At 43.1% G+C, this 23148-nt stretch overlaps 1 protein-coding gene across 4 annotated transcripts; it reads right to left on the bottom strand.

Moving 5' to 3' along the window:
* Positions 1 to 2430: 2430 nt before the first annotated feature.
* DNAJC16 (DnaJ heat shock protein family (Hsp40) member C16) lies at positions 2431 to 22384 on the bottom strand. 4 transcript variants are annotated; one of them, XM_075018153.1, is made up of 15 exons: positions 22351 to 22384; positions 20642 to 20827; positions 16756 to 16822; positions 14768 to 15101; positions 12585 to 12769; positions 12010 to 12114; positions 10705 to 10863; positions 9783 to 9913; positions 8879 to 9062; positions 7633 to 7815; positions 6885 to 6961; positions 6302 to 6382; positions 6115 to 6210; positions 4773 to 4943; positions 2431 to 4247 (listed from the first exon to the last, which is right to left on the bottom strand). In XM_075018153.1, the coding sequence occupies exons 2-15, from the start codon at positions 20806 to 20808 to the stop codon at positions 3848 to 3850; spliced, it is 2340 nt and encodes a 779-aa protein (XP_074874254.1). In that variant the 5' UTR covers positions 20809 to 20827; positions 22351 to 22384; the 3' UTR covers positions 2431 to 3847. The 4 variants fall into 4 exon arrangements, with proteins under 4 accessions (XP_074874254.1, XP_074874253.1, XP_074874255.1 ...); XM_075018152.1 differs by lacking the exon at positions 22351 to 22384 and adding an exon at positions 21721 to 22182; XM_075018154.1 differs by lacking the exon at positions 22351 to 22384 and adding an exon at positions 21721 to 22182 and having other exon boundaries at positions 4773 to 4940.
* Positions 22385 to 23148: the final 764 nt, after the last annotated feature.

Below are 23148 nucleotides of genomic sequence, written 5' to 3'. Positions count from 1 at the left end.
AGCATAGAAGTTCTTTTGGCTTCAAAGTGGAACTAGCTCTAAACCTTAGATTATGAGCTGACTTATACCAAGGCACTGTGTTCTCTGTCTTAAGGATGGAATGTTTCTAAACCCCATTGCTGCATGATTTTCCTAGGGCCCATAGCTGTCAGCTTTCAAGAGGACAATAGGTCCATTGGCTAAAATAGCAGGCTGCTTTCGGCAAGAGCTGTCCTTGGTCAAGCAGCCCTGTTGCTGGAATGAAGATACCTAACCCATTGCATTTGCTGAATTACTCCCTAAGGTTGGGTCTACACGTGCCCCTTCCGTTCGAAAGGGGCATGTTAATGAATGGGTTTGAAAGATGCTAATGAGGCACTGCAACAAATATGCAGCACCTCATTAGCATAATGGTGGCCGCAGAGATTCAAAAGTGCGGCTTTTCAAACCGCACGCTGCCCATGGAGATGAGACCTTCCGAAAGGACTCCCCCCACCCCCCATTTTCGAAAGCCCTCCTTCCTAAAATGTAAGGCCACCACCTCATCTCACAGTAAAATAGTTTATTTCAATTGCGAATCTGTAATAATCTTAAAACAAAATGACATTATCAGTGCCTGGTCACAAATACAAAAACACAACTTAAAAAAAAAAGACATTTGCCAAATAAATTATCCCCCTCCCCAAGAGTATCAAAAGTGCAAAATATTTACCTGCTTTTCAATTCAATCTCCCAGGCTGCATTATTGTATTAATTCCTGGCAAGCTTTTACTGATCATACAGATCTGAGTCAGCTGTCACCGCAAGCCTGATGTATACCACATGCAGTCAAGGAGAAAGGTCAGGTACAGTATTTGGACTCTAGGCTACATTTCCCTCTGTTGTAAAGATGTTTTGCTCCAGCTTCTAGGAATTTAACAAAGCTTTGATTTAGGTTTCTGGAAGAGCAGTACATTAGCACTGAAAACTTCATCACTCTTAGCTCATGAAAGTATCATGTACAAGCTGAGAATGGCTTAGTGCATTTCCTTAATTATGAAGAAAATCAGGGGGAACAGTAAAACAGAAAAATTTCTCGGATTAATGGTCTTGAAGCATCGGGAAAGCAGCGATATTAAATTCCAGGCAGCAGAGAGAGGTCATATGATAGTGTTCTTCTGCACCCAAAGACTAATACAATTAGCTTGGTACCAGAGCAGGGCTACCCATGCTAAATAAATAAATTCAGAACAGTTGGGGTGTGTCTCAGGCTAGGGAAGAGTAGCTGTTCCCTACAACTACAATGTACTAACAAAAATCACACACTAATAAAGGAGTTGGTTTGACCTCCTGCAACTTGGTTCTAGGTTAACTTTGATTCATAAGGGAATAGAATCTGTGGCACCACCAGCTGGCTGTTTCGTGAGGGAGTGTTACTGCAACACTTACATCATTAAGTGCTTATGCACAGGGCCAGTCACCCCAGTGTAGCAAACAAGCACAAAGACTAATCACCACTGGAGTCCTCAAAATAGGGTTTGAGGTCTATAACCTTATCCTGGGTTCCTGGAGTGGCATGAGTGAGGGAACCAGATTTCTTCTGTACAGAACAGTGGGGCCCTTAGTCTAAAGCCTTAAAGTTTGACACTGATTTCTGACTAGCAGAACAGACATTAACAGACCACTTTAGTGAAACCTCTTTCTGGGCCTAACTTACACTTGGAGAGATTGTTTAGAGTGACAAGAATTTTCTTTTAAAATCTGGACTCTTGAGTATAACTGCTGGGGTTTACAGCACTGTTATGGCATGCAAGATCCAAAATGAACAACTACACTGTAAGAAAATAATCAGGCTACCTCATTGCCCAAGCCAACTATAGAACCAGCTTCAACAAAAGAGCATAAAAAGTAGAGAGTCCAGCTCCTGCTTAAGATCAGTTCATGGGTTTTCAGCATTTTATTTCTGCAGATCTCCTCAGAAGAAAAGTCTTCTCCCTCCTTCTCACAGCCTGTGCTAAGTAATCACAGATTTAACTTCTAGTAACATGGGCCAGGTTAGGGGATTCCAATATTTGAACTGCACAGTACCCTTATATATAAAAGAGCATTATGATTATTATTCAAGTGGCCTTTTGACAGTTGAAGTACAGCTCCCCTCTAAGCCAAGCAGAATGCAGTAAGTCACCAATTCCATGAGCTACTATCTCACTGCTATAAAGCTCTGAAGAACGTTCAGCAAATTGTGTTGCTTGGATATTCCTAGGTGTCATTTAGGGCAGAGGGTAGCTCAGTTTTCAGAATATTTATCCATAGTACTGGGCTGCTCTGCTGGGGAAGGGGTGGGTGGGTAAGGACAGAAGCAAAGATTTAAGTAAACTCCCATGCCATGCCTATAGGAGTTCCAAAGAAGGTTCCAAATCCTGCTTAGGAGTTAATTGCAATTAAAACTCATGCAGAAACCTCAGATTCCTCTCTAGGTCACTTTGGGGCAGTTTATTAAGTTTAAAGCAAGCATTAGATGAAGTGATTGTGTCTTCGCAGATTAACAGGGAGGAAAGTAGTAGCAATCTAAAGATTACAGCTTCTTGTTTTGAAAAGAAACCTTTTCAATGTATCGATGTTCAGGTAGCAGCAAAAGACCATTTTTTGTGACCACCTATTACTCTAACAAAAAGCCAGCTCCCTGGGCAAGCCAAATGACTGGTGGAGAGCCCATTTGATATAATTACAGTAACTTCATGGGTTAGAACTAGTTCAATTTTACACCAACCTGCAGTTTTAAAAGAAGGGAAAAAAAAAAAGCCAACATCTGAGCTGAGGATAAAAATGAAGTGAGAGAAGCTGAAACTAAACATCTTAAGAACTTCTGTCTGCAACAACATTAGTTCAACACGTAAGACGATCTGATGAAAGCATTTTTGGGTATCATAGTTCAGAAATACAATCATTAAAGAATTAAGTTCCTTGATACAAAGAAGTGTCGATATTTGTACTAGAGATGTTGTTTGAAGGGTGTTCAAGCTGAGTCACTAGTAGGTATTTAAATTTTCTTTTACATGTCTACAGGCTCATAGCAGCTTATGCCAACAATCTGAGGACATAAGTTAGTTATGGCTCTAAGAAACAGTCTAAACATGGACAGAAGCAGAAAGGCATCTGAAAAACAAATGTACATGTAAATGGCTCAACATCTTTTACAGTATTCACGGCTGTGTTACCACCCCCTTCCTTCCCTGCTTTTGGCTTAGCTGATGAAGCTGCACATGGAACTATTTCACAAGGAGCATGTAACATGCAGATCGCTGACTAGCCCCAACCATCTGTAAATACCAGCTATCAGTTTGCTACAACAGAGACCTCCCCAACCACACTCCTAAATTACTTACCACAGGGAAATCTGATAAATAAGAATGTTCAGTAAGCAGCCTTTCCATGTTATAGAGGCTGGGAGATTCCATAGGTTCTTCCCATTATCACACCATGCACTATGGGCTAAGCATTGGGAAGGGGGTGGGTGACCTGACCTATGTAACAGGTTCATTGTGTTAAGTCCAAACTGAGTCACCATTGCAAACTCCCAGGTTTTCTTCAACCGAGAAAAGAGACAGGCCGGAGGTGATGCAGTGTGCAAGACATTAAAGGAAAATAGGCTGGTTTTTGTCTTAGATAGTACAGCATTCAAATATAAGAACAATTTGGTACAGAGGACTTCAGTACGTTTCATCTTTCACTTCTAGGTCAAAGATGTAGGAAGATACTTCTACTCACTGGGCCTAGGAAAGTTCATCTAAAACCTACTGTCCATTTGTCATGACTGTTTATTCCTGGAAAGAGTTGTCCATGGTTGTCATCTTAAAAAGTCCGTAGTGTTAGAATCTCTTAAATCCCTTCAGTCTAATGCAGGCCATGATGGAATATAGAACCTTTGTAAGGAACCTTCTAAGAGACGTTCCATCCATAAGGACAACTTGCTTAATTTGTTTTTAACTTGTCTGGATCCTGGACTGCAGGAGGATTTTCCTCGGGTTTCTCCGGTGTGTAGCAAGGGGTCGTAATCCTCACACGACCCCTTGGTTCCCCCTTCGTCCCCTGCTCTGTGAGGCTTGAAGAGGCAGAAGTATTTCTTGTGGCCATTTAGAGCTAATACATAACCAGTGTAGTCACGCTCCAGGAAATGTTTATCATATTGATTTGGAATGGGGGCAGCATCCTGGGCAAATTCTAACAAATACTCCAGCCATTCTCTGTGCTTGTCGAGGCTCAGGAAGGAGAAATGAAGACAGCTGCTCCTGCAGAAGGAGTGAGAGGGAGCCAGTTTAGATGGGGTTCCACGTTAGACCAGACCTCACACAGGAACCATCAAGATTAGAAACTGAAGGTTGAAGTAATTTATTTCTATATTTTCACACAAACTACCGTGACTGAATCACAGTGACAAGTGCCTAATTGATAGACAGGCCTGGAAACTGAAGCCCTGTACTTGTATGAACACAAGCATAGCATAAGTTGCAACCTGGACAGGAGACTTGAGGCTCCATGGTCCATTCTGTCTATTGCACTAGTGGCGGTATAGAACGCATACATCTACTGCGAAGTGGACTGAGCTCACCCACCCATTTAATATTGGCCCACAAACAGCTACCAGCTTAAGTCCTCTCACAGGCTAGCAACCAGCTGAAGCTTAAGATGCTCATGGGAGCTAGAATGGAAGTATATCAACGTTACAAAGCAATGCAGCAACATGCACCCTCAACCCATCCACTATGCAAACCATTAAGAGTACAGCAGAACCCCAGGAGGAGCTCGGTACTTACCCTGTGAATGTGTAGACTTCCAGAGCAAACTTCTGAAGCAGGGTGGTTTTGGTGGAGTCGGAAAGAATCAGAACCACATTCATGTGCCCTGGCCTCAGGCGCACGAGGTTACTAGTATAGGTAACGTCTGTTAGCTCAGTCACTTCTACAAAGCCCTTTTTGGGAATCCTGCTGGGCAAAGAGAATGAGGTGAGTGAAAAGGGAGCAAAGTGCACCTGATAATTATAAGAATGAGCTTGTGAAAAGTAACCCCAAAGCCACTACCATGTTTAAGCTGGCACAGTGCAGAACCCTGAAAACTGACATGCTCTATGCTCTCTATTCAAAGCTTATTAATACAGTTTACCTTGGGCCTACTAAAGATGAGATGCTCTTTGGCAAATATCATTGTCTCCTCCTCAAACAGCAACCAAGATTATTGGGTGAGGCGCATGAGTAGTCCTCTTTCCTGTCCGTGGGTCACATGGGCAATCCCTTTCTGTCTCCTGCCCCCACAGGCTTCTCTCACACTGGAGCCCTGCTCTTCCTTCTCCTCCCCCACCCTCCCAGCACTTTCAGAGCACCACAGATCTGCAGATATGCACTCTCTCTTTGCTCCTCCCTTCTCCTTCCAGAGCTTCAGCAGCCACAAACAGCTGATTAGCAGCATTCAAGATCTGGGAGGAAGGGGGCAATGTGAGGCCGAAGCACAAATCAGTGGATTCGTGGCACTCAGAAAGTGCTGGAGGCACAGGGGAGGAGTAGGAAGTGCCTGGCTCCAGTGCCCCAGTGTGTGAAAGGCACATGGGGGACGGGACAGACAGAGGTCCACAGGTGGAACCTCACTGAGCCGCAGATTTCCACTACTGGTCTAGGGGCAAACAGGCAGGCGGACAGCTTTTAAATGTACATAGTGGGAAAAGGTGGATGTAAAGAAGTTGGCTGTATGGCCACTAATCTCTTGCTAGTTCAGAGAAGTATGCAATGACCCCCTTATATAATGGGGATCAGTCCCTGTTCCGGTAAATGCTGCTTTCCAGTTCTCCACCTCAAAGGGGCTTTTGGTCCCAAATATTCAATTTGTTGCGTTCCACTGACTGGCTGCTAGCAATGCCCATTGTCCATGCATGCCTTACATCAGCTGCATGCCTATACTCTGCTACTCACATGCTGGGTGTCACTAACACCAGATTCACACCAGCTCCACTACTTCTCTGTGATCTACCGACCGCCCTGCCCCCAGCTGCCCTCTCTGCCTGGAAAAAGGCAGTAGTGACTGCACCCCACCAAGCCTCTTTAGCAGGAAAGGGAGTGAGGTGCAGAGAAGGCCTGGTTAGTGCAGGAAGGAGTTGGCAGGGGAAACCTGTTCTCTTTGTTGAAGGTTGTGTCATTCTTTTCACTCTTTTCACTGGGTTCTTCTTTCGGGGGGAGAGGAGAGTCTCTCTCATCACTCGAGTCGCTGCAAAGGAGCATTTTAAAATGTTAAGTTTGAAGTAAGATGCTGAAATCTGGCCCACAAGGCTCCAAGAAATAGTCTGGTAGGTACTCACCTAAAAGCCTGCACAATAACAGTGCCAAAGAGAATGAAGAGGGCTGAGAAGATCAAGGACAGAAGTGGCATCATTTCCCGCCTAAAAGAGAAGGTTTGCAGTGAATTCTGAGTTCCTAGAGCCAACCCTTTCCTCAGCTTTTCAGCTCCCTTCCATCCCAAGTCATAGCAATTAATTGTCCTTGAATTTCCTACTGTTTGAAGCACTTTAATGGATGTTCGCTCACTGTTCCTATCACCAAATGAAAGGCAGGGAGACAAACAGAAGAATATTTTAAAATACTAAATGCTAATGAAAACCAGAGGAGCAAGCCTGCCAAGCCAGGACTACTGCCAACTGGAGTCATGTGTTTTGAGCAGCATGAGATCCAGTGGCAGATCTTGACCAGTTACCCAGATGATGAGGCAGAAGTTAAGCATACCCCAGCTTCACTGCAACATAGTTGTCTCCTCTCTCCAACGGAAGCTATGGATGACATCCTTCTGTCAGATGTCTCTATAACTTGATATGCTTTGGAATTTATAGACTACTATACCTATACACAAAAGAAGAGCTATATTGATTTTTAAATCAGATTCCATACCAGTTATTATGAAATATGCTATCCCAGCAGTCCGAGACATATTCTATTGCGGAATAGAGCCATCGGAGAAAGAACACCTGTAAAGATGCAACATGTCAATGACAAAGTGGTTTCTCTCTCCACCACCCTTTAAAAAAACAAACAAACCAGCTCAATTACCCACAAGGGCTGCCTCCTGCGGTGGATGAGTTCATAGTGAAAGTAGGGATGTATATCACATGTACAAACAGTAACCTATTCAAATTCTATTTGGTTAAACGTTAATTGGGAACTAAGAGGATGGGGAGCGCTGCAGCACCTCCACATTTTATGTGGTGCTTCACTGCCATTCTGATGCTGGCCCCATAGGTTGGACTCAGAGGGACTAACGAGTTGTCCAGATGATGTAATATCATCAACTCCCCCCAAACCCACCATCACGATGATCCTTAAGAAACACACTGATAAGTCCACTGAGGTTATCCAGCTATCACCCTGCTGCTGTCGTGTCTGGGACTCAGTTGCCTGGTATCACAAGGCCAGCAGCTGGAAGGGACCCCAGGCGCTGGACCAGCAGAAGAATTTAATTGTTAACTGAGTCTGATAAACATCAACCTTTTCTGTTAACTGCTTAAAACTTTTACATCCTTAAGTAAGAGACTTGCCCTGCCAATATTCCAAAATCTAGACAGAATCATATAGTCTTAAGAATGAAGTAGAATCAACTATCATATGTTCCTTACACCTCTACAAAACTGAGAATACTTACAGGAGCTAGTTCATCATTCAAGTCTGGCAGGACAGCATCTGAAGAAAGAAGACCAGGGTCTGTTCTTAACTGAGCCAGAAGATCCAAGAGGATGAAGTTATCCTCTTCACTACCCCTCCAGGCATCTTCCAAGATTTTATAGACCACTCTTCCTACATTATTGCGCCTTTCCAGGATGGCCACCTGGATAAAGCAATATTACAAGCTTCAGGAAACAGGATACCAACTTGGAAGAAAGCCTTGATGTGTCAAATAAGAATTCAGATCTAGATTAAAAACAGCTATTTCAGTTAATCTCTTGCAACACCAGTAACAAAAAGTAGGCAAAGCATTGGAACAAGAACAAGTATGAAAACACTGGCTGTGTGTTCCACAATACCCAACAGGAACAGATATGAGCTGCATGTGCTCTGTACACCCCAGCTCCTGTTCTCTGGAAGCACAACACCTATTTTGTATAGTGTTTTTTACATAGGCTGAATTTCATATCACATTAGAGTTAATGAATTAAGAGTTAGCCAGAAGGAGAGTAATTAAGATGCACAGGCATGGAGGACAAAGGGATTTTTTTTCCAACAGAGATGTGATACAAGAAATGGATTTGGGGGTGAGATATAGAAAGGTCATTCCAAATAGTAGGAACTGCAGAAGAAAAGGTTCCAACATGAAGAGTGGAGTGACAGTCACAGTGTGAAATGCCAGAAGAAAACAGTGCTAAGTAAGCGTGAGTAGCTTGGGGAGGAATAGGGAAAAACCAGGTCCACTCATGAGTCTGACAGCAGCAAGTTCATGAAGGCACTTAAGATCAAAAATTACAGTTTTGAAGCAGGCGGTGAAATGAACAGAGCAAGCGGAATCATGAGGATGGAAGATGAAGTTGTTATACTTTGTGCATGTCAGAAGCCAGGCAGTAATGTTCGGCACATACTGGTTCTAGAGAGCTGGGATCAGTACAGATCAAAAAGAAGAAGATTGCAATACACAAGGTAAATGAAGGTTTGGGTGAGGATTGCAGCACAGGCTGACCAGACACAGCATACACCAACGTGCAACACAAGAGGATTCGTTAAAAATAGAGGGGTCTGTCTGATCCTGCCCAAAACATGCTTCTCATAATATTTCAAAGAAATAGCAGCAATAGTCTCTCCCCTCCAAAATGAAAAACATTTTTGAGGTTGGGGTGAAAAACAATAAAGCTCAAAACAAAAAAAAGACAGATTAGGCAGAAGGAAAATGTGACACTCACGGCAGATTTCCCCCAATATTTCTCATCATCTTTCATCAAGGCATGGGCAAAGTCTTGCTGACGGTCACTGTAGACATGCACAAACCTCACAGTGTCTTTCGTGTTTGCCAGAGCAAATGCCACAAATGCCTCATAGGTCTTAGCAAACTTGTCACCCTCACCAGTAAGTAAAATCACACAGTACCTAGACAACACAATGAAATGGAGGATTCACAGCAGGTCTGGAGATACAAGAATAAAGAGCCCGAGTGCCCGCTGAAATGGACTCCGAAGAGCCAAACAGACACTTCATCATGTCAATCTTCTTACACACTCTTATGGTCAACATTCCAATCTCAGTCCTTTCTGTCTCCTATGTCCCTGTCCCCATAAAGTTCCTGCAAGTTACTCTGCTCCACAATACAAGAACAAGGGGATAGTGAAAGGCAGTGAAAAGTAGCACGTTTGATAAAAAGGAAGCACTTTCACAGATACGCTTAAGCTTCTGGGACTCATGGCTACAGGACAGAGCAAGATTCAAAAGGAGGTTAGATGTTTTGATAGATAAGAACATCCCAAGTTCTAATATTAAATATAAAGAGATTTTCCCACACCCCGCAACACCTCTGTAGGACACAGGCCTAACATTTAACTATTAGGGGTTAGGAGAAAACTTCCCTGGGGGCAGGCTGTCCTATCACTGTCACCAACAGCTTCTTGGACATCCCTTTAAAGCATTTGGCACTGGCGACAGGTGATTGTGACTGGCTACTGGACTACCTGAACCACTTCTCTGATCTTGTCTAGCAATTTCTATTCTTCCAATGAACCCCTTTATTGACTCCCCCTCCCTAGGCTATTGAATGAGAGGTCATCTATAAGCAGCCACAGGGATAGGAAGAACTCCCATCAGAGCGAGCCTTACTTCCGCTGACGGTGAGACTTCTTCACAGGACACAGCTCATGGAACAGTTTCTGGTTGGTAAGTCTGGCTACCAAAAGGAACTTGTTCTGGGAAAGAAAGTCATCAATGAGCTGCTTTTTCATCTCTCGTGCCTAGAAAGACAAAGCAAGGAGAAGATCAGCATTGTTCAGCTAATCCAGAAAGATGTTCAGCTCTCAAGAAACGAATGCTCTAGTGTTCAAGGGTCACCATGACGAAGGTCAATAAGATGTTTTGCACAGTGGAAGAGATGTTCAGGAGATTGGGAGTGTGGCCACTCATGACAGGCTTTAGAGAAAGGATTGAATAGCTGAGTGGAAAGCTATCAGAGCATCCAGTAACATGAAAATCCCAGCTGCCAGAAAGTGGACCAGTGACCAAAGGCTTCTGACAATCCAGCAATTACTTGGGCGCACCCTACGCAACAACAAATGTCTTGGCATATCCCATATGCTGCCTTTTGCTAATAATGCATTTTCTCTGTGAAACCTCTAAGTCTTATGGCCTAGTCTTACTAAGGAATTCCTCAGAGCCCAGAATTCAGAGGGACTAAGGATTTCTGAAAATGCTGAATTAAGTAAGAACCGTCCACCCTCTGTACAATTACTGCTTCCCTGAAACCCAAAGACCTGCTCTCCTCTACTAGCTTAGCAAGCATCTAAATGAAAACCACAGCTGTCATCCAATTATCCTCCAAGTTAGTTCAGGTGTCTGTTGAAACCCACAGAGCTCCCTCCCTCTCTGACTTTAGTTCAAGATATCTTTCTGAAGCTCAAATTTCTGCTTCTACCAAACCTGGAGTTGGTTTTAAATGCTCTGGTGACCAATTTCTTAGTAAGAAACAGGCCAAAAAAGCAATTACTATGTATTTTACTTACAATCCAGAAAGGCCATAAAGTGATACCTGAATAACATCAGCGGGCTTATCAGTATGTTCCTTGAAGATCATCATAGTTGGGGTGTAGACATTGATGTTATATTGTCTGGACAATTCTTCAGTCCCTCTAAGTCCAACATACACGTAGCCAAAGGACAAATAATCTCTATATGCAAAAGCAGTGAGCTACAGGAAAACAAAGTTCCAGTGCATATTTACATTGCAGATCAGACTTTTATTCTTCCCAAATGCATCTTATGGTGACCATTTCCCCATAGTCTCAACAGCACTTTTAAGTCTAAAACACTCACCGTTATAACACGACACAAGCAAATGTCAAATAACATGAACAATTTAAGCCCATTCCATTTACTTAAGGTTATTACTTAGTTATCTCACAACAGAGGAAGGTTGGAGGATCCACAGATTTTACAATCTAACATTCTGGCTGTGGCTACACTAGCCCCAAACTTCGAAATGGCCATGCAAATGAGCATGAGCAGATGGGAATAAGGGGACTTCGAAGCAGGCAGGGTCCTTTTGAAAAGGAGCCCCGCTGGGACGAGCCGTGTGGCGGCGAGGCGCGTCAATTTCGAAGTGCTGCGGCCGCCCACATGCTAATGAAGCGCAGAATATGTATTTCAGCGCTTCATTAGTAAACTTTGAAATGGCCATTTGCATGGCCATTTCGAAGTTTGGGGCTAGTGTAGACACGGCCTCTATGGGCAGGTCTACACTAGACCTGAAAGTCGATCTTAGGTATGACAATTGTGTAGCTGGAATCAACGTGTCTAAAATGGATTTATCAGGCCATCCTCACAGAGGGAGGTTGACAGGAGAAAATCTTCCATTCACCTCCCTTACTTAGAATGAGGAGTATCAGCATCAACTGTTGAGTCCTGATGGTTTGATTTAATGCGTCCCCATTAGGTGCACGAAATTGAACTTGTATATAGACATACCCTATATCTTACCACATATTTCTTTATTAACTCATCACCCTCAAACAGCCCAGATCATTAACCATTTGTGATGGGGTAGGAATTATGATTTCTTCCTTGTCCCCCAACTACAATCAGACCTTTACTTCCACTAGAGATGTGTCTATGGCAAGACAAATAAGTTCTACTCACTCAGATTTTTACTACCGTTATTAAAAGCAGGTCAGCTGACTATGCAATCTAATAACTTACATAAAATTGCTGGGCATACAGGGTGGGTAATGCTGCTTAGAAAAACCATCCAGTTTGCGCTCACACCATAATCCCATTCTCTTCTAAGATGTGTATTTACAAAGCAATCCAAATGCTAGAGATAACACACCCTGATTACCTTGTATAGCAACGGCACCAGTGGCATATGATCAAACAGAAGGACATGGGGTTTATTTTCTTTCTTCCAGTTCGACAGGAATCGGGCATAATTTTTATCTGTAATCTGAAATGTAATACAAAAACGTTAGTTTCAACCTCAATGCATCCAGACAACTAAAGTTCAGTCACTGTCTTAACCTGAAGCACTGCAGAGCTCTTTAAATTGTGATGGACATGAGTTATGGTAAGTGGGGTATCATCAGTGTAGGGGAGTTGTCCTCCTGCCAGCTCTGGCAACTATCTCATTACGTACAGGGGAAGATGAAGAAAAATTCCATCTTGTGCATGAATGTAGTAGTTCCTGCAAAACCAGCTCAAGCAGGTATAGCTGTAACTACTTCACTCATCCAAACTACCACTCTCCCTTTATTAAAGCAAACCGCTTCAGAAACTTCTGACAACCCCACGACAAAGTTCACATCCACATTCACGACTGCCTCTGTCAGATGCTATGGCAGAGACAAAGGGATCCAAATGTCTAGCGCACACAGTCGCATAGCAGAATCCTAACATGCTGATCTCACTGTCATGTACCTTCTCTATCAGGTTCCCTGGAAGAAGGCTCTCCACAAACTGTCGCAAGTTCTCTCGAAGGACTGCGTTGTGGAAGAAGGATATTTTCCCATTAATGAGTCCCAGAATGGATGGTGTGCTGTGAGCTCCCAAATGATGTGCTAGGCGCCTCTCATAGCCAGCATGGACAACTCCAATTCCCACTCCTGAAAAAAGGAGGGCAAATCCAAAAAGGGGTCATCTTGACATGAGTGGTGAATGACCCAAACTCCCCAAAAGGGGATCAACACTAACATGGATGTGGTCACCCAGCACAGAGAGGATGAATTATTCAGCTGGTACTACACAATATTTCCCCTTTTCACATTCCATGAGAGTTGTATTACTCTGCTGTCATGAAGGAGTAACAATGGCACCATCTCCTTCTTACTCTTCTGCCTAAAGGTTCTCTATTTAGCATGTAAAAATCCCAAGGAAAAATATTACATTAAACATAGAGTATAAGAACTTCTTGTCGCTGCACTCTTATTTAGGATTCTATGTTCTCCATATGGACCATCTCCCGGTGTGGAGAGGACCCATAAGGGGGACAGGAATTTTCACCCTGAGCAAGAAACACTGTAAGTACTTAATTTAAATCCAAGTATATGTTTCCAGCATTCCCTGACTTTGGACATCAAAACTGTCTCCCATCCTCCTGTGTTCTGCATGATTAGCAGCCTTGACTCCAGTTCAGTATGGGCTGGCTCACAGCCCCCTTTGGACTCTAGAGTGCATCCCAATACCATTACTGGTAGAAATCAAAGATCAATGTAACATTTAGGCTACGTCTACACGAGAAGACTCTGTTGACAGAAGTGAGCATCAGAAAGGATTTCCTGGCAAAATGTCTGTTGAGAGATTGCGTCTACATATAAAAGCAGACTGAAAGCATAATCTGCTCTGTCGACAGAGAACAGCCAAACAGCCCAGCTCTCTCTCTCGAGAGCTGCTGATCAGAAGTTCTGCAAACAGGGATGTCCGGCGAACTGGAAGCTCTCTGTGTTGACAAAAGGGCCCCGTAGCGTCTACATGGCTGTTTTGTTAACAGTAAACTGTTGAGACAGGCGTTATACCTGAACGCAGAGAGGTATAATGCTCCTGGTGGATGCGCCGAGTTTTGTCAACAGACTGTCAATAAAGCATATTTTGCATGTAGACACTCCATGGGTTTTTACAATAAAGCCCAGTTTTGCTGGAAAAACCCTCTCATGTAGATGTAGCCTTATACTCCAAGCCAGAACATAGTAGCCGCTGACCATGCAAGAATTCTTGGTACTATTTAGAGAGATGCAGGCACTAGGAACAGTGTAATCAGACTACAGCAGAAAAGAAGATAATCACTGAATTTAAGAATGGAAGAGACTCTCCAGATTGCATCCAGTCCATCCTCTGCCCAAGGAGGATTTACTGAAGCCTTATCTGCAGTAATGGGGCTTTCATCTACTCCCTTGGAAGACTGGCTCAGCCACCCAGAGCTAAAGTGTTTACTCGTGTTTTAAACCTACATTCTCCTTGTCTCACTTTCACTGATGAGGACTGGTATTAGAAAGGGATCAGTGCCACCCCACACCTCATCCCCCCAACTGGAAAATAAATAAAGCCATTCACACCACACTGATAAACCACAAAAGAACTCTGTGGTAGGGATGTACATTCTTGTTTAACTAGTTAACTGATTAAATGGGGCGGGGACCATGGCTGGGGGTGCCACTCCAGTCTGACTGGGGTGGACCAGCCACCCTGTCATGGATGGGGGCTTCCCATTGGCCAGGCTGGAGTGCCCCAGCCCACAGCATGCCCCCGGCCACTGTGGACTAGGGCTGCTCCAGTGGGGCTGGACCGCCCCTGCTCGCAGCACTCCCAGGTGGGGTCCACCACAGACTAAGGCTGCTCCAGCCAGGCTGGAGAGCCCCTGCCTGCAGCACTCCTAGGCCAGGCCTGCCAGGGATGAGGGCTGCTCAAACCCTCACGGTTCACCTTTTTGGGTGAGGCTTACTGGTTAACCGGTTATTGTTAACATCCCTACTCTGTGGCTGAATTCACATTCAGACACAACACCAAAAAGCTGAAATCAGTTGCCACTGCCTTGGATAGAAACCTCTGAGACAGCCTCTTTCTCACAACACATTATAGGTTGAGATTTTAAAATTTGCCCCTCTTACCCAGCACCTCTAGCTCCTGAACAACATCTTTCCACACAGGCTCAATGTGGATACAGCTGAAGCACCAATCCGAGGTTATTTTAATGAGGTAGGGCTTTTTGAAACTGTCTGGCACAATCTCGTTCACGTAGTGCGAAAAATGCAGCAAGTACTTCTCATCAGAGGAGTCTCGTCGCTCCGAATTAAATGGGAAGTGGAAAAAGGATTCATCAAAGTAAAAGCTTTCATGGAAGTGATGGAACTGGCGGTGGTGCTGTTGTTGAGGATATCCCTGGTTTTCACCCATGTCTCCATAACGATCAAAGTTTGATCTCTTTTCCTCATTGGAGAGGATCTGTCAATCACAGAGTTAAGAAGTGTTGAAAAGAAGCAAGGTCTGACTCCCTTGAGAGAGAAGTGGAAGAATAGCAGTTCCCTTTGTTAAATGACTGAGTAGCTGTAAAGAATGTAAATACTGGGGAGAAGAATTCCTTTTGCTGAACATCTATCCAGCTGAGCTCCAAGAAGGGGAACTTTCAGGTTTGGACAGACTTCTAACTCCCTTAGACAAAGGGTCAATAGGCACAAAACAGACATCAAAACACTCCAGATCCACAAACCAGTTAGTCAACATTTTAATGGAATGGGGCATTCTGTCAATGACCTAAAGGTATGTGTGTTATTGAAGAATTATCGCACTGTTCTGGAAAGGGAAACAACCGAGGTGGCTTTTATATTCAAATTCGGCACATTAACACATGGTTTAAATCGTGATGGGAACTTTCTGAGTCACTATAGGGGCTCGTCTGCATACTTGGCTCAGTCTAATTCTTGACCTTCCCCCCCACCCTTTCACTCTCTGATTTGCTCACCTTGATTATCTTTTTCTGATTTGTTCTCCTTGCTTACTGTTTTTGGTTCTCTGTGCCTTAAATATTGAGTCTGTTCTGGTCTGGCTATGGTCTGAAGAAGTGGGTCTGTCCCACGAAAGCTCACCTAATAAACTATTTTGGTAGTCTTTAAAGTGCTACTTGACTGCTTTTTTTTCAGGTTTCTGTGACTCTTTAGCCAAATCCGTATATGTGGCATGGAGTTAGACAGAGTTCACACAAAGAGAACATTTATATGGAGAATTTGTAAAAAACCTACTCACTAACTAACCATTCATTTAAAATATTAGTCACAATTCCTTGCTCTGTGACACTGTATGTCTTCCAAATTCTTTTGTCATTTCAGTTTCTCAACTAAAGCCATAAAAATGAGTCCTAAAACAAACACAGTCCAGCAGGCTACTGTGGCTCCCATAATGTCAAACTTTTAATAGTCAAATGAATCTGAAGAGCTGAAGTGCTAACGAAAATAAGCAACACTTTCAGCAGAAACTGCCTATTGCACTGGGAGAAGAGAATTCAGTTTATTCCTAGGGGCTCAACATGAATATAAGAGCAGCACCAGCTGAGACAGCTGATTCTGTGGGGCTTGGATGACTGACCTGCAAGAGCTACTTATGCAAATGATATTTTAGAAGTGACTAAAGCTCTCAAGCTATTAAATCCACTTACAACATCTGGAATATGTATAATAAATATGAAGAGCACTGCTTTGCTAAATGCTGTGGTTACCCCTTACTCTTTTCTTGATGTTTTTCATCAAACAAAAGGTAGAATTTTACATTTGTTCTTCCACATTTCTAGTTTTGGGATACTTATGGTTTATTAAGATTAACTCACACCTTCCCTCAATAACTGGGGAAATGTTAAATGGACATACAGTTAGTTGTTGTTTGGCTGTTCTTTTTTAAAATCAACAGAATCCAGGGGCTGGTATCTGTCAAGAAAACCTAAATTAAGATTCTACCAACCCTCCCTTCCACACACAGAACTGAGAAATTATTCCACATAGACATAACAGGAAAATAGTAAAGGTTATTTGTAGAAGATGAACAGCACTTTCCAAGCTCTAACATACAGCCCAAAACCAGCACAAATTTACCAAACAACATTTAATACCTCATAGGCCTTGCTAATTTGTATAAACTTATCTTCTGCTCCAGGGTCCTTGTTTTTGTCAGGGTGCCTACAATGCAAAAAATAAAGAAAACTGATTTTGTCCTTTAGAAAGCAGTAGTAATTTATCACAGAGAGTCAACAGCAAGCCACAAACATTGTCAGCTTCGGTTCCAGATTCTTAATTTAAGCAGACTATGTAGACATGAATGCCATTTACTCGTATTCACTTCTATTAGATGTTTAATGCAGATTTATGGCAAAAGTATTTTTCACCTACACAGGTTGAATCACACAAAGAATTTCAGTAAGATCCGAGTGGTGTACGTGAAAGAACTTCCTCAGTTTTAAATTTTATTTCATAAATAAATGGTCAAAGTGGAGCTAAAAAGTAGATTTAAAACCAGGCAGTAAATTTCTTCAACAACAATCCTACGTCCTACCAATTTCAATTTCTAGCTGCTGATATACATATATTAGGCACAGCAGTTATTTGGTATATCTACTGTTCTCTTCTGCATGTTAATAGTTTTCCATTATAACATTGATGCCTATGTTCTATGAGATGCTACACGCTATCAGAGTCTGTAGTTCAGATAATCATGTGTTCCAGATGCCATACATCAGCTCTTCCCTTCAGTGTTGAAGCAGGTCTTAATCTTTGGTTGTAATTTGGGCTATCTTATTTCACTTCCGTTTTCAGGAACCTTGAAAATCTGACTTAAAAGTTGGCCATGATCAATTTTTATAGATTCATTCAGTTGACTTTGGATATCTTGAGCTACTTGATATCTCCTTAAGGAGCACATGTAACTAGTTAGAGAAATTAACTAGTGAATGTGATCCTGTAGCAAGTTCTCTAACCCTACGGGTAAAGTATAGAAGTTATTAAAAGCCATTTGTTTCTTAAATTTCTGCCCTCAGCGATTCTTCTAATATGTTATATTTTGTAATATACAAGATAAGAGTGTGAAAAGTTTCATATTAGACCTTCCAGAGTCTGATACACAGAGTATTGGATGAAATGGAAGTTAATGCCCTCAGAAAATATTACAGCATATGCAATATGCAAAAATAGGTATAGTTTAGGGCCAGATCCTGCAATTCTCATTGACATGAGTAATCCTGTGAATAGTCCTGCTGAAGTTGACAGGTCATTTGTGTAAGTGATGTGGGATCAAGACTCTCATAATATATATAGGACATAGAGTATGACCGACCTTTTACTTAGACTACACATCCAAAACAAGAAAACTAAAACACTACAGGTCCAATTCTTCAAACCTTGTCTTGAGGAGTACTTGGTACTGAGGTGCCACCGAATTTAGTGGGACTACTCACTCAAGTACATACTTCTCACTATCAGGCTGCATAATTGGGTCCTTTATTGGGAAACACTGTGTAGTTTTTCCTTTTCCTAAAAAAAAAAAAAAGTTTCTTTTTGCCCAGCAGATTCATTTACTTGAGAAAAATGGGCCAGTTCTTCAGACTGAATAAATCAGTGTAGTTCCATCGTGGACTGAAGCTGATTTAAGCCAGCTGAGGCACCTTCTCACTATTCATACTGTGGTTTTACTGAACATGGTAAGAACACGTACACTGTTGCCATGGAAAACTGGTTATTATACAATTTTTCATGTCTGATTTTATTTTGTAGATGATGGTTTCTCTCACAACTATTTGGGACACTTTTAAAAACAGTAACAGAGAGAAAGCCGTGCTAATCTATACATTATCAAAACAAAAAAGCAGTCCAGTAGCACTTTAAAGACTAACAAAATAATTTATTAGGTGATGAGCTTTTGTGGGACAGACCCACTTTTTCAGATCATAGCCATACCAGAACAGACTCTATATAAGGCACAGAGAACCAAACATAGTAATCAAGGTTGACAAATCAGAAAAATATTATCAAGGTGAGCAAATCAGAGAGTAGAGGGGCAGAAGGGGTGGGGGAGTCAAGAATTAGATTAAGCTAAGTATGCCAAAGAGCCCCTATAATGACCTAGAAAATTCTCATCCCAGTTCAAACCACGTGTTAATGTGTGAAATATGAATATAAAAGAGAGTTCAGCAGCCTCTCTTTCCAAACTGCTGTGAAAATTCCTCTTCAGTAAGATGCAAACTTTCAGGTCTTTAACAGAATGGCCCACTCCATTAAAGTGTTGACTTACTGGTTTGTGGTACTGATCAGGCTATCCTTGATTTGTACTGTAGTGTCCAGGAAATGTATCTCTTGCGTGGAGTAGTTGAGGCACAAATTGATGGTGGGGTCCAGATTGTTAAAGTCTCTGTGGAATTCTTCTTGAGTCTCTATACCATGGGTCCAAATCATAAAGATGTCATCAATGTATCGTAAGTACAGGAGGGGCAATAGGGGACGAGAGCTGAGGAATCGTTGTTCCAGGTCAGCCATAAATATATTAGCATATTGTGGGGCCATGCAGGTGCCCATAAAAGTTCCACTAGTCTGGAGGTATAAATTGTCCCCAAATCGGAAATAATTGTGGGTGAGAACAAAGTTACAGAGGCCAAACACCAGATTGGCTGTAGTGACATCAGGGATGGTATTCCTGATCATTGTAATCCGTCTTCATGTGGAATATTAGCATACAGAACCTCTACATCCATCCTTGCCACCATGGCCTGATCAGTACCACGCTCTACCGGAACCCAATGATCGCTATACTTACCTACATGCTTCTAGCTTCCATCCTGCACACATAACTAGATCCATTGTTTACAGTCAAGCCCTCAGGTACAATCACATTTGCTCTGATCCTACTGAGAGAGACCAAAAACTACAAGAAGTTTACCAAATATTCATAAACCTGAATTACCCACCAGGAGAAATAAAAAACAAATCAACAGGACCAGACAAATACCCACAGACCAGCTACTCCAAGACAGGCCCAAAAAAGCCAAGAACAGAACACCACTGGTCATTACCTACAGCTCCCAACTCAAACCACTGCAACGCATTATTAAAGACCTACAACCTAGCCTTAATCAGGATGCCACACTCCAGAAGGCTGTAGGTGACAGTCCTGTTCTCACCTACAGACAACCTCCCAACATTATGAGGATTCTCACCAACAACCATAGCCTATACCGCAAGAACATCAGACCTGGAACTTTTCCTTGCAACAAAGCCCGTTGCCAGCTTTGTTCACATATCTATTCTGGAGATACCATCACTGGACCTAACCAGGTTATTCACAGAATCATGGGCACGTTCACATGTTCCTCAACTAACATCATATATGCCAGCATGTGCCAACAACGCCTAGATGCTTTGTATATTGGATAGACTTCAAACTCTCTTAAACAAAGAATTAATGGGCATAAACCAGACATAAAAACACTCCTGATTCACAAACCAGTTAGTCAACACTTTAATGAAGTGGGCCATTCTGTTAATGACCTGAAAGTTTGCATCTTACTGAAGAGGATTTTTCACAGCAGTTTGGAAAGAGAGGCTGCTGAACTCTCTTTTATATTCAAATCTGACACATTAACACGTGGTTTGAACCGGGATGAGAATTTTCTAGGTCATTATAGGGGCTCTTTTGCATACTTGGCTTAATCTAATTCTTGACTCCCCCACCCCTTCTGCCCCTCTACTCTCTGATTTGCTCACCTTGATAATATTTTTCTGATTTGTCAACCTTGATTACTATTTTTGGTTCTCTGTGCCTTAAATATTGAGTCTGTTCTGATATGGCTATGATCTGAAGAAGTGGGTCTGTCCCACGAAAGCTCATCACCTAATAAATTATTTTGTTAGTCTTTAAAGTGCTACTGGACTGCTTTTTTGTTTTGATTGTAAAAACAGCTGACTACGCATAACAGAAATTATTTAATATGCAGGATATTTTGATCCACCTACCATTCCCGGGCAAGCTTCTTATAAGCCTTTTTAATATCAGCCTGACTGGATGTCCTGCTGACCCCAAGGATTCTGTATGGGTCAAAATCCACTGCAGACAAAATTTGCAGCACCAAGACCAGAACCAGGACCACAATCACAGAGATGCTTAGCTTTTTCAGTTCCATTTCTTTTCCTTTAGGCAACCTGGATAGAAGAGGTTTCATATACATAAGCCAGAAATGCAAAACTAGGGATTGATGCTGAAAAATCCAGGAACCCCTACATTTAGTCCTAGAACACTGGCAAAGAAAGACCAAAACAAACCGCCAGGACCAGAATTAACCTCTTATGCTACTAAAAAGTTAGGATTAGTAGAGTCTCTTCCAGCTACTGCATGTGATCAAATATCACATCATTCTAATTACAATTTTGCATCCCCCCAGCAGTTAAACATTTTAGCAGCTTCTGTCTTGAGAACTCTAGAGCAAAATATTTGTGCTTTATTCAATCTAGCAACTTGCTACCAGATTTCAGTTATTAAAAAGCAGTAAATTGTAGCTCTTTTTGCCATTCCGCTATCTAAAGTAATTTATCAGGACTAGCAGAGAATTAAAGAACCAGGACATTTTTCAAAATGCTAATCTTAGGCTAATAATCAGAAGCTAAAGATATTTGATGGTTGACAGACATGGAACCATGCCACCCTGCACTCTACTCAGTCACAAATAAATGTGTGACACTGGCCCCATAGCCCCCAGTGTTGTGTTTTTAATAGTGTTTTTCAATAAATTGTTTCTCTCTCCTGTTCACATGTAAGAGGTCCACAGGATCACCTCCTGAAACTAAATACACAAGGGTAATGTGAAACTGTCTACAGAAAATGGTGCCACAGGCAATTAAATAAAATGAAAGAATACAAAATATATTTTAATAACCTGTTGCAATTTGTTTGAATACTACTTGCAACAAGTGAAACCATTTCTTACAGCTGTAGTGAGATTTTTTTTTTGAAACTCTCAGTGTAAATAAATTTATTCACAGCTGTTGCTGTTATTTATAACACATTATTGATAACAGAGTGAGTTTTTTAAATCTACCTTTTCACTGTCTGTGTTCACTATTCTTCACAGTTCGTATCTTGGGCCCCGATTTAGGATAGTCAGTTTTATTATCAGGTAGCACCGTTGATCTCCAGGCACTATCTCGCAGGAGGCGTTTGTTTGTTTAAAGAGAAACACTAGCGGGGATCATTTGAACGTACAGACCCCGCAGAAATCACGTCCCAGCTCTCATAACGCTTATGGGTACGTGAGGTAACCCCGGGGGCACGTGTACTCTGACACAGTCGCCCTTTGAATCCCAGCGGCTGACACGTCGGGTACCCCAGGCTGGCGCTGCGGCGGGAGGAAGGGCTGGGAGCCTAGGACCCCGGGCACGGAGCGAGGCGAGCTTCCCAGCGCCCCCCGGCTGCCCGCGCCCTCGCCGAGCTGCCTCCATCACCACCCAACAGGCTACAGTAGCCACGCCCCGATGCCGGCCCCCAGCAGGGTGCCCTCCATCATCCCCCTGCCCCTTCCCAGGCCCCAGACGGCGCTCGGAGCCCGAGCCCTGGAGCGGGCGGGAAGGCGCCGGGGAACAGTCAGCTCAGGAACACATGACGAAGCCCCTTAAAGGGCCAGCACCCACCCTGACCCGGACCCCATTAGGGAGGAGGGGGCGATACCCACCCGGTGCTCCGGGCGCCCGGTCCCCGCTTCCGGCTTCGCCGCCCCGCCTCTCGCCGTCACCATAGAGACGGAGCAGAGCTCACTTCCGCTCTCTGATCCGCCGGGTCATAGAGACGGGTTATAGAGAAGCGCGGCGCTCCCAAGGCGAGCGAGTACCATCGTGCGGGGTATGACGGGATACAAGTGAAGAAGCAGCGGGAGGGGGTGCCCTGGACCTACCTTTAGCCGGGCAGAAGCATCAGGGGGTGAGGCATTGACATCACGGCACTGCGACCTGCTGTGTGACTTCATTCTACAGCAGGGCATTGGCACAAATGTGTGTGTGAGTGTGTGCTCAGGCCAGGGAACCACACTAAACTCTGTATATAATGGAAGCCTCTTCAAGATGGAGTGTGGCTGCTCCAGGGTCATGGTGTTAACCCAGGTGGTGTGTCACCATGTCATATTGTGTTATGGTGTCAGCCCTGGTCATGGGGGTGCCATGTGTCACCATGTGATGTTGTGTCATGGTGTCAGGCCAGGTTACCGTGGTGCTGCATCATAATACGACGTGTCATCGTGTCAGGCCATGTCACTGTGGTGTGGTGTCACTCCGGCTTCTTGGCTTCACAATGTTTTGTTTTGCTTTTTTTTTCCTCTAGCCTTGCTCACGTCTATCTCCCCTGTTCCTTTCTTGGATTGGTAACTGAATTAGTGTGGTTGATCCACTAGGTGTAGAAAGTGCCAAATTCCTCTCTTAATCCTACTTAATTACTCGTAATAGCCTACATTTCTTAGCTTACACACAACTCTATAGGA

This window comes from Carettochelys insculpta, chromosome 23, assembly GCF_033958435.1.
Source record: "Carettochelys insculpta isolate YL-2023 chromosome 23, ASM3395843v1, whole genome shotgun sequence".
Classification (NCBI taxonomy): domain Eukaryota; kingdom Metazoa; phylum Chordata; order Testudines; family Carettochelyidae; genus Carettochelys; species Carettochelys insculpta.
Note: the sequence above shows the minus strand (reverse complement) of the source record. Positions and strands in the feature narration are given on the sequence as shown.